Genomic DNA, 12,386 nt, shown 5'->3' with positions numbered 1-12,386 from the left:
AAGAAACATTATGAAAAATAATGTACAAAGCAAATTTATTCACATTGAAACACGCTGGTATGTTTTGAAAGATTTTCTCCAGTACATTAGTTTCTCTTTAAACTCCACATTTAAGTTACATTAAGAAGCTGAAATTAAGCTATAAAGATAACACTTATGGAGCCTTGAAATTGCTTTCTGAATTTCCCCCCACGAATGTTATTCCCTGTCCCTTGTTTTTAAAAACAATCAGAAATAAATAAATGTTTTTCCTACACATCTTGTGTAGCATATATGTTAATTTTGACTGCCAGATTACAGAGCAAAAAACCCATAATTTATCATTTCTGTACATCTGATTGACTTTAGGGTCCTATTACTAAGGAGTTGTTAACTCTTTAAAACCCTTTGTTATGGCATATATAAATAACCGCTTTCCTGTTAACCAAAAGGTGGCAGTTTAAATCCATCCATAAGTTCCTTGGAAGAAAGGTCTGGCAATCTATTTCCAGAAAATCAGTCATTGACTATCCCTTGGAGCACAGTTCTACTCTGATACTCATGGGGTTTTCATCAATCAGAATAGACTCAACACAACTGTTTGCCTTTTAATGTCTTTGAGCATTGAGATCTATATATATTTGCTCATGTGAGATAGTGACAGCGACTACTATTTATTTCTTCATCAGGGATTTGTTGATACTGCCATCTGAAACAAACAGGGTGTTAAAGGATTGCTACGTTCATCCCTGTATCTTGTTAAATTCTTAAAGAAATTTTAAACGTAAATTATTAAATGTTAAAAATGTCTGAAATATAGTATTTATTATTATTGCATATTTCTTTGTTCTTTTATATTCTGATGTTTAATAGGAAATTTCATTTGGAAGAAAGAATTTCAATTATAACAATAATTTAAAAGATTTTAGCAAAAACATTTTGACTGCTAAGCATAGGATTGTTATGAGTCAGAACTGACTCAACAGTCCACGACAACAGCGTATCAAATCACTATTCTAAGTAGCTTATGCTGTCTGTTAGCACTGTCAATTCAGGTATTGGCAATGTATCCGTTTATAAACTATATTTAAAAGTGAATTATGATTTACCATACAACATTTAGAAAAGACAAAATTTTTGGTCATACTTTTCTTTTTAAAATGCTTTTTAAAACCCAGTTCCTCTCCTATCTAGTGTGATGAATTAGGTGATCCAGAGCAGAAAGATGTGGGGAGAAGGAAAAGAGAGGCTGAGGCTACCAAGAACATGGTGGACTCAAGTTATTTTGTTTGTCTTCCAATAAGACAATGATATCCCAATCTCTAATCCATTCCTGAACTAGAGAAAACAGGTCAAATATACGTGTTCCAATGCTCCTGACACCTGTGTAAATGCCAGTAAATAACATATTCATGTCTCCTGTGTCTTCATCCACATTGCCTCAGCACAAGAAAGTAAGAGTTATAACAGGTCTCTTTTTAAATAGGAAATTTAGCTTTGAGCAAACTAAAAGAGAAGGACCCCAACGAGCAGCTTATATCTGCTAACTATGGACATTGATAGCTCTTACTAAATTTAAATTCCTTTACTCTCTAAATAATTAATATTTAAGATTCAACCAGTACATAGTGTATATCCACTTATTAGGAATAAGACATTTCTCATTTGCCTTATCCAAAATATTTAAGAGAATCTATATACTTAAATGCTTAGTTTTATTGCCTTTTGTTAAGGTATCAACTTTTCCCCCTAATAATCTTTACCTAGTTTTTCTGTTTAAGTTTCCAAATCACCTTATTCACTTACTTTTATAACTGTTGTTATAATGAGCATATTAGAATAGCTTTGTTCTTATGCTAATAAGGCTTTAAAATTCATTGTTTTTTTGCCCTCTTGAGTAAATTAAATGAATAAATAAATCAGAAGTTTTATCAACATCGGTAATGAGTCTTTCTTTCTAATGACTCTAATGGCAGAAACCTATCCATTTCCTTCCCCCAGAGTTTTAAATTTGTTTTCTGGATAGCCACTATCACTACTAAATACATATGAAATGTATACTGAAGTTCTGTGTTTGTTAATAATGAATGTTATTTTACACAATATTTCTGCCTTTATTCAATTACGGTCTTTCTTGCTTTTAGGATTTTCAAATAAAAGAGTGAATAATACAGACATAAGGAGTTCTGGTAGCGTAGTGGTTACAAATCAGGCTGCAGTTAAGGTTGGCAGTTCAAAACTATCACCTGTTCTGTGGGAGAAAGATGAGGCTTTGTGCTCCCGTAAAGATGTATAGCCTGGGAAACTGTACAGGGTCGCTATGAGTCGGAAACCACTCCACAGCACATCACGACGACGATAAATACAGACGTAATCCCCTCCTGCAAAGAGTTTGTTGTTATTGTTTTGTTAAGTGTCGTCGAGTTGGTTTCAACTCATAGCCACCTTGTATTATAGGGTTTCCGAGGAGCAGTTGGTGAGCTTGAAGTGCTGACTTTTGGTTTCGAACCCACCTTGCAGTCCAGTACATTAACCCAAAGTGCCACACCGAGGAGTTTACTAGGCAGTAAATGGTTTGGTGGAGGGACAAATAGTAATAGATACTTTTATCAGAGCCTAACTCTGTGAATCCAAATATCCCAGATGATAAACAGGCATTAGCCAATGGGAGACGTTTTATTTTGAACAGTTTGGGAAAAGGAAGCTATCAGAAGTGGCATAAATTTGCCATATATAGGAATTAACGGAATAGTTCAGTTTAGAATTTAAATAGGCTGGTTTGCGGAATTCCCACTCTTTAACACTGAAAATTTTACTGATGAAGATCAAACACTACAGCTTTTAGCATGGATTGAACATCAATATAAAGAAAACAAATATCTTCACAATTGGACCAATAAGTAACACCATGATAAAAGGAAGAAAGATTGAAGTTGTCAAAGACTTCGTTTTGCATGGATTCACAATCTACACTCATGGTAGCAGCAGTTAAGAATTCAAATAACATTTTGCCTTAGGTAAATCTGCTGCACAAATGTTCAAGAACAAAGATGCCAGTTTGAGGACTGTGGTAAACCTGACCCAAGTCATGATATCTTTAATTGCCTCATATGTATGTGAAACTTAGACAATGAGTAAGGAAGGCTTTAGAAGAATCAATGCATTTGAATTACAGTCTTAGAAAAGAATCTTGAAAGTACCATGGGTTATCAGAAGAACAAAAAAATCTGTCTTGGAAAAAGTGCAGTCAGGATACTCCTTAGAAGCACAGATGATGAGGCTTCATCTTTCTTTGAACAAGATGTTAAGAGGTACCAGTCCTAGAGAAGCACATCGTGCTTGGTAAAGTGGAGGACCAGTGAAAAACAGCAAGACTCCCAATGAGATGGACTGATACAATGTACTCAAACTTAAATAATTGTAAGGATGTGCAGGACTGGGCAGTGCTTTGTTCTGTTGTGCATAGAATCTCCATTGAGATGGAACTGACTCGATTGCACTTAACAAGAACACTAAAAAGTAGTAATCACACTAGTTCAGAATATCTGAGTAGAATGATGATCTTGAAAACAAAAAACAATTGTATTTGTATAGAAACCATGCTGTCAAAATGTAACAGTTTGACTTTTTTCAAAGTAGCAGTAATTAATTAGTCTAGTTCAAATTTCTGTGTTTTTTTTTTTTTTTTAATTTATCATTACAGAATTTCTGACCTCACATTGGACCATTACAACACAGCTAAAAGAATGTCTACAAATGAACTATTAGTCCATGGCCTAATAGTGCCTCAGTACACATAGTGTGAATTATAAGGAGGAAAATATGCTTATTAGGCTTCACTGAAAGAATTACCTGGGTGGAATAGGCAGTTTTTGATCAACTGCTAGCCCATTGGCTTTGCAGAAGAAAAACCTAATGAACTGATTTTCTAAAGATTATTGTTTTTGTTAAGTGTCGTCAAGTCGGTTCTGACCCATAGCGACCCTGCACTGGATTTCTGAAGAGCAGCTGGTGAGCTTGAACCTACGGCCCTGCGTTTCAAGGGTACTTCACAGTCCAGCACATTAGCCAATACCAAGAAAGCCCTATGGATCAGTTCTACTCTGTAATGCATGGGTTCTCATGAGTCGGACTCAACTCAAAAGAAATACATATGGATAAATAGAAATCCAATCCATCCAAGTTTATATTGTTATGGATACAGTACACCATAGCCTTAACACTTCAGAAAGTTTTCTAAGAACACTATTTTAAGGGAATCCAATGACTGACTGAGTATATCATTTTCACTCTCTTAATGCAAAATCCTGGTGTGGCACTGTAGGATAAGCACCAGACTACTAACTGAAAGGTTGGTGGTCCAAGCCTACTAGCTGCTCCATGAAACCCCTATACAGGGTCACTATGAGTCAGAAATGACTTGAAGGCGCTTACCAACAACAACAATGCAGAATTATAAGATATTTCAAAAGCTTCTTAAGGTGAGTTTAGCCTACACAGCCTGTGCTATTTCCTCTTACCAAGGTATGCATTCCACAGAGGCCATTGTCCATTCAACAGCTCTTTCAACATATTCTCTATATTCCATGTGTAACAATTAGCCCTTTCTCTTCCTACCTTTAAAAAAATTGTTCTCCCTTCTTAGAATGTCATCTCTTTTTTCTTTATCTATCCATACTTAGTCCATCTTTTAAATCTTAGCTGCTTCACTTCTGTGTTACTATATCTGAATGCACTGACTCATTTCTTCTCTTAATACCTTTAAGAGAGACATATGAGAGAACTCCAAAAAGTCTGTGGGAAAATTCCATTATCTTTTGTATTTTTAAAAAAGTTTTTATTGTGAATTGAGTGATACATGGGAGAACATCGATTTTACACTCATCATTTTATTGAAAAGATTACAATCTCCGTGTATCATCATTCAACAGCGTTTGCTTCTATTTCCTCTGTTTTTTGTGTATGTGTGTGTGTGTGTGTGTGTTTTTTTGGGGGGGGGCGATGTACACAGAAACACTCAGGAATATATAATCATTTAAACAACCAAAGGGCACATTCTGTAAGCCTACCTCCTGGTCACCAGCACACAGCCTTTCTCTTTACATCAGTCTGAAGTCCTCAGCTGCTCATTTCTCTATGTCCTCATCTCTGCCTCCACGCATTATCTTATAATTCTATTTTCCCATAAACTTCTTGAAGCCCCTTTGTATTCATGGTCTTGCCTTTTATATTTATCAGTTTTGACTTAAGACAGAAACTATGTTTTTATATTTTCTGTATCCCACACTGTACCTGCTATGTTGTTGTTAAGTGCTATCAACTCGGTTCCAGCTCATAGTGACCTGTATAGGGTTTCTGAGGAGCAGCTGGTGAGTTTGGACTGCTGACCTTACAGTTCAAACTGACCTTGAGGTCCAGTTCTTACCCTGTGGCATCACCCCAGTACTCCAACACCTGCTATACTCCAGAGTATATAATAGGAGATCAGAACTTATATGTTGTCTAGTTTCTTATTGATACAATTAAAGTACTAATAATTTTAACTGCTATTTAATGAAAAAATATCCTTTGTCATGTGTTTAATAGATTTTTATGCATTATGTGATTTAGTCATAACATCAACCTTTATAACATCAATTTTATTTATCCCACAGTCTACATATTAATGATTTGAAGTCACAGAAGTGGTTTGAGGTAACATATATCAGAACTGAAATCAGAATTCTGGTCTGCCTTTGCAATCCAAATTTCAGTTTTTTAACTATTCCACTAGCAGTAAAAAGCATGTTTTTAAGCAGCACATTAAAAACAACAACAATTGTTTGAAGGGAGTCCTGGTCTGGAGCTTTGGGTTAATGCACCAGACTGCAAAGCCATTTGAACTACAAGGTCGGTGATTCAAGCTTACCAGTCACTCCTCAGTAACCCTATACAGGGTCGCTAGGGGTCAGAACTGACTCGACAGCACTTAACAACAACAAAACAATTATTTGAAGAGGCAAAAATTTAGGTTTATGAAACAATTTGAGACGAAAGCGAGAGTCACTCATGTGGGTATGTTTGTATGTTAGTTGTCATTGAGTAGTCTCATGGTGAGCCCTGAGTGGTGTTGTAGGATACACACTGGACTGGTAACCATAAGGTCAGCTATTCAATTGCTCGGAAACCCTATGCAGGGTTGCTGTGAGTCGAACTGATTTGATGGCACACAACACAAAGAACAGTCTTATGTCAACTTATGTATAACAGAAGGAAAGGGTGCTTGGTCCAATGCCATTGCCATGATCTTTGAAATGTTTGAACCCACTCTCATGGCTATTCCATATCTCAGCTAGGATAGTCCTCATTTTTGCAAACTCTGTACTAAGACAAGACAAAGTCTCACTCGCCTAATTTATAAGGAGCATTTTGGGTCCAATGTTTTCTAAAACAGATTTGTTTGTTCTTCTGGCAGGGCATGCTAAATACAATATTCTTTACTAACAGTGCAATTCAAATCCATCAATTCTTCTTTTGTCTTCATTTTTCTCTGAGTCAGTATTCACAAGTATATGGAGTGATTGAAGACCATGGCTTGAGTCAGATGCATTTCAGTCATCAAAGTGGCATCTTGGCGTTTTAGGACTTTAAAGAGGACTTTTGCAGTGAATTTTCCTAATGCACCGTGACTTGATTTCTTGACTGCTGATTTCATGAGCATTGATTCTCAACCTGTGGAAAGTCCCTTAACCTTAACCTATGGAAAATAACCTACAGTGGTTACTGAGATCCAAACACAACATTTCTTAATATCACAGGCTGTTTTCTTTACTATTTCTCATCCTGGATAGTAATGGAAGATGGTACTTGCTCATTTACTCATGAATTAATTTATCTTTCTTTCAGCCAACCAATATTAAAGGCCTGCCATGTTGTTGTTGTTGCTAAATGCCATTGAGTCATTCATGACTCATAGTGAACTTGTTTCTGAGTAGCAACTAATGGGTTTGAACCTCAGCACCACACCAGGACCCCCCAATGTATATCTATATATGTAAATATAAAATAAATGAGTTATTTACTTCACAGCATTCTTATTACTTCAGGTGGTCTTCAAATCCTCACTAGATTTCTTGACTCGTCATTCTCAAAAGACCAGTCAGCTGTTTTGTGAATTTATAGACTTTAGTCCCAGTGTGGTGCGTGGGTTAATGTGCTGGACTGCAAAGTTGATTTAAACTGCAAGGTCGGTGGTTCAAGCTTACAAGTCACTCCTTGGAAATCCTATATAGGCTTGCTGTGAGTCAGAACCAACTTGACGGCACTTAACAACAACAACAACAGTTCTGTTCAAGGAATCCTAGTGTGGCACTAGACTGCTAATCAGACCCACCAGACATTCCTTGTTGCTAGGTGCCATTGAGTTGATTCTGACTCATTACGAACTAATGCCTAACAGAAAGAAACACTGCCTGGTCCCGCACCAGCATCACGTTGTGAAGTTTCAGCCACTGAGCCAGTCCACCTTGTTTGGTATCTCCCTCTTTTTGCTGAACATCACTTTACATACATGAAATCTTTCTTCAGGGATTGGTCCCTTCCGAAAAAAATGTCTGAACTGAAGTCTTGCCATCCTGTCCTCCAAGGAGCATTCTGGCTGTACTTCCAAAACAAATTTGTTTGTTCTAGCAGTACATGGTACTTTTAATATTCTTCTCCAACACCACAGCTGAAATAAAAAAAAATCTCCTATGGTCTTCCTTTGCATTGTCATTAAAGCTCAGGAACACATCTTTCTTGTCTTCTCTGCTTTCAGCCAAGAGCCATCTGATGTCAGCAATGATAACTTTTGTTCCATGGCTTCGTGTGAATCCAGTTTGAACTTCTGAAAGTTCCCTGTCAATGTACTGTTGCAGCATTTTTTGTTTTTTAAGTCTCTTTAGCAAAATTTTACTTGCATGTTATACTAATGATATTGGCCGATAATTTCCATATCCTGTTGGGTCACCTCTCTTTGGAATGGACACAAATATAGATCTCTTCCAATCAGTGACCAGGTAGCTGTCTTCCAAATGTCTTGACATAGATGAGTGAGTGTTCCCAGTGCTTCATCAGTTTGTTGAAAGATTTCAATTTGTATTCCATCAATTCCTGGAGCCTTGTTCTTTGCTAATACCTTTGGTTCACCTTGGACTTTATACTTCAGTATCATTGGCTCTTAATCATATGCTGTTTCTTGAAATGGTTGAACATTGTCCATTTAGTTTTGGCACAGTGACGCTGTATATCCCTTCCACAATTTTTTGATGCTTTCTGCATCATTTAATATTATTATTTTTAACCCATGGATTCCTTCAATATTGCAAGTCGAGGCTTGAATGTTTTCTTTAGTTATTATAGTTTGAGAAATACTGAGTGTGTTATTTCTTTTTGTTTACTAACTCTAGGTCGTTGCACATTTCATAATTTTTTACTTTGTCTTCTCAAGCTGCCTTTTTAAAATGTCTGTCTATCTCTTTGACTTGCTTATTTCTTCCTTTTACTTTAGCATCTCTATGCTGGAGAACAAGCTCACAGTCTTTTCTGACATCCATTTTTGTCTTTTCCTTTTTTCCTATCTTTTTAATGACCTTTTGGAGTCTTTCTGTATGATGTTCTTAATGACATTCCACAACTTTTCTGGTCTTTGGTCATTAGTGTCTAATGAATCAAATTTGTTCTTAGCATCATCTCTAAATTCAGCTTGGATATTCACAAGGTAAAAATTTTGGCTCTTGTTGACTTGTTTTAATTTTCTTTTACTTCAGCCTAAACTTGCAGAGGAGCAATTGGTGGTCTATTCCACAGTTTGCCCTGGTCTTGCTTTGGCTGATGATGTGGTAGTTTCCCACCATCTCTTCCAACAGATGTAATCAATTTTATTTCTGTGTATTCCATCTGGTGAGGTCCAAGTGCATAGTTGTCTTTTATGTTGTTTAAAAAAGGTATTTGTAATGAACAAGTCAATGGTCTTGCAAAATCATATCATGTTGAAGAATTCTACCATATCTTTCAGTCTAAAATTGATCAAACATGCAATCAAAATGTACCTCTAATTACTGGTGATTGTAATACAAAGGTTGGACTCTAAGAATAAGGAACAGTAGTTGGAAAATATGGCCTTCATAATGGAAATGATGCAAGAGATGGCCAAACTTCATCTTTCATACTTTGGACATATTGTCAGAAGGGACTAGTCACTGGAGAAGGATATCATGTTTGGTAAGGTGGAGGGTCAGAGGAAAACAGGAAGATCCCCAATGAGATGGATTGGCCAAGTGGCAGCATTGATGGACTCAAGTGTGGCAACAATAGTGAAGTTGGCCCAGGATTGGGCAGTGTTTCATTCTGCTGTGCATAAGGTCACTATGGGTCAGTACCGACCCTATGGCACCTAACAACAACAACAACAACAACATACCTATCTGGTAGTGTAGTGGATATGAATCGGGCTGTAAACCTCAAGGTAAGCAGTTCAAAACTACCAGCTGTTACACTGGAGAAAGATGAGACTTTCTGCTCCCGTAAAGCTTTACAGCCTTGGAAACCCTTTACAGGGTGCTATGAATTGGAACCAACTCCACAGCATATAACAATAACAACAACAACATACCTATATTCTACTAGAAAATAGAAAATTTTAGTTGATTATTTTCTGTTTGACTTAATAAGCAGATATAATAAGAATGATAAGAATAATAAGAAGAATTATAGCAGATGAAATCACTTTTCTTGTTCTTATTCTTGTAGAGCAGTTTCAGATTTACAGAAATTTTCTGCAGCTAGGACAGAAAGTTTTATTGATTCCCTTCTCTGCTGCACATGGTGTCCTATTATTAGCATCTGACATGCCTGTAGCACATTTGTACCAATTTATGAACTAATACTGATGCATTACTAACCAAAGTCCATTGTTTACATTATTGTTGTTAACTGTTCTTCAGTCAGTTCTGACTCATAGGGACCCTGTATAGGATTTCTGAGGAGCGGCTGGTGAGCTTAAACAACCTACCTTACGCTCAGAACATTTAGCTGCAGCGCCTCACCAGGAAGACTCCATAGTTAGTATTAGTAGTCACAATTTGGTTTGTGCATTCCATGTGTTTTGATACATGTGCCATTAACAACATCATACAGAATAGTTTTACTGTCCTAAAATCACCTTGTTGCTCCATGCACTGGTTGTTACTCTAAGTATGGGAAATGGATCAATTCTGAAACCCTTTAATAAAAAAAATGGGAAACACCCAGTCATTATATTTGAAACGAATTGTACAATTACTCTTTATGCAAAGTAAGAGTCAAGAGTTATATTTTACCCTTCCTTTTGATTAACAGGAAATAAAAATAGCACAATTATTACAGCAAACACATAAACTTTGGTGAGCAATCATTTGATAAAATAAATATATCTCACATGAGCTTCATTTTGTGCATGTGTGTCTGGAATATATCGTACAATAATTTGGAGTAGCAAAAAATAAGCTGTAGTTTTTATCCTAAACTTTGTCTCTCATACTTTGGACATATTGTCAGAAGGGAGCAGTTGCTGGAGAAGGATATCAGAGGGTCAGAGAAAAAAAGGAAGACCCCCAATGAGATGGATTGGCCAAGTGGCAGCATTGATGGACTCAAGTGTGGCAACAGTAGTGAGGTTGGCCCAGGATCGGGCAGTGTTTTGTTCTGCTGTGCTTAAGGTCGCTATGAGTCAGTACTGACTCAATGGCACCTAACAACAACAACAACATTTTCATTTAGACATATTATCTGAATGTCTTGGTGGAAAGTGTGAACAATATATACATATTTTGATGTAGATGTGAATCTGTCTTAAATTTTCATAATTTCATTCATAGTGACTATCTTTCTCAGGATCTCTGGCTTATCCTGAGAAGTTTAATCCTATGAAATACTCTTTTCAGTGAAATATCAAGATAACTCAGAAAACTATCTCACAATACTTCTCCTTAACAGTTTTTTTAAAAATCTCTAGCATTAGTCTTTTTATTATAGATTTTCTACCTTGCTTGGTAGAATTTCAAGACAAATGGGAATTAGGAACTTGGGTTGACATGAAAGTTTATGAAATATAATAATTGCTTCCCCACCCTGACTTTTTAAAGTTTTCACCAAAAACAATGGAGATGAAAGAATATTTCATCTAAATATTTGATGTGATTATTTGAAACTACAGCAACCTTATTTTAGGATGTTATATCATATAATTATCTTTAGTAAAGCAAAAAGTAAAAATTTCTTTCTAATTTATTATGAACTTGAACTGTAAAAGTGTCTTTTTTTGTTGTTGATAAGAGTTATGTTTTAGACAGTACTCTTTAAACCCTAATCCTCAAGACAAGTTCAAGTTTGTCTGTGTTTGTATAATGAAGTACAGGGAACCTCGGGCAAGCATCTAGTGATTTTTTTATCTATGTAGATAGACTGAACAGATAATGTTCCTCAAATACTCTCCTTCTGTCCCATTTCCATGCTTTTATTGTGTTTCTACACAACCAACATTCAGGAAAAATTGTTGCAGATGCCCATTCTAACAAGACAGAGAAGTATATAAGACTTGAGCCATTATGGATAGCAAGAAAATTATTTATATATAATAGAGTAGCATTCTTTTATCACATGCTATATAAAATTGAAAGTGTTCTCAACCAAATAATATGTTTACCTTTGCTAGACCTTGGGAAAGACTAAATATGGATGACTATTTTTTGCTTTTAGTCTCTGGACATACTGAAACATACTCATATATGGTATCTGTCATTTTTCTCTTGAAAAGTGAATCATGAAAGTTGAGATGACAACTTCTTCCTTAAAATATTTCACAGCACTAAACAACAACAGTAAAAAAAAAACCCAGAGGAAAAATACCACATCTGAATATAGGTCCTTTCTTAGCGGTGCATTTATTTTATTATCTATAGCCTGCTAAAAAAATGTTTCTCTTTCTCCCTGTTTCTTCTATAGCAGTTGTATGCTGCCCAGCTAGCTGCAATGCAGGTTTCTCCAGGAGGAAAACTTCCAGGCATACCCCAAGGCAACCTTGGTGCTGCTGTATCCCCTACCAGCATTCACACAGACAAGAGCACAAACAGCCCACCACCCAAAAGCAAGGTACTCTTTTGAAGCTACACATTTCACCGTTTAGAGTTTTCCTTTTCATTCAGTGTTATTTATGGAACATCTAATTTGTGTTCGGGACTTTATGAAACTCAGCAGAGAGATAAGAGTCAATTAGATACAATAAGGTATTCATTGCGATTTCCATACATACATTTAGTCTTTCAACAAACATACATTGATATTGATAATAACTATGTTACTCTGGTAGCGTAGTGGTTACGAATTGGGCTGCGAACCTCAAGGTCAGCAGT

At 36.2% G+C, this 12,386-nt stretch overlaps 1 protein-coding gene across 4 annotated transcripts in view; it reads left to right on the top strand.

The window, feature by feature from the left end:
- Positions 1 to 12,386, top strand: part of SOX5 (SRY (sex determining region Y)-box 5) — a 592,387-nt gene that overhangs the window by 460,995 nt on the left and 119,006 nt on the right. For all 4 annotated transcript variants that reach the window (XM_006866949.1, XM_006866948.1, XM_006866950.1 and 1 more), the window contains one exon: positions 11,980 to 12,126. In XM_006866949.1, the coding sequence (XP_006867011.1) occupies positions 11,980 to 12,126 (147 nt within the window). The remainder of the gene's footprint in view (positions 1 to 11,979; positions 12,127 to 12,386) is intronic.

Source organism: Chrysochloris asiatica, unplaced genomic scaffold (genome assembly GCF_000296735.1).
Source record: "Chrysochloris asiatica unplaced genomic scaffold, ChrAsi1.0 scaffold00098, whole genome shotgun sequence".
Classification (NCBI taxonomy): domain Eukaryota; kingdom Metazoa; phylum Chordata; class Mammalia; order Afrosoricida; family Chrysochloridae; genus Chrysochloris; species Chrysochloris asiatica.
The sequence above is the reverse complement of the archived record's forward strand: the minus strand, read 5'-3'. Positions and strand labels throughout refer to the sequence as shown.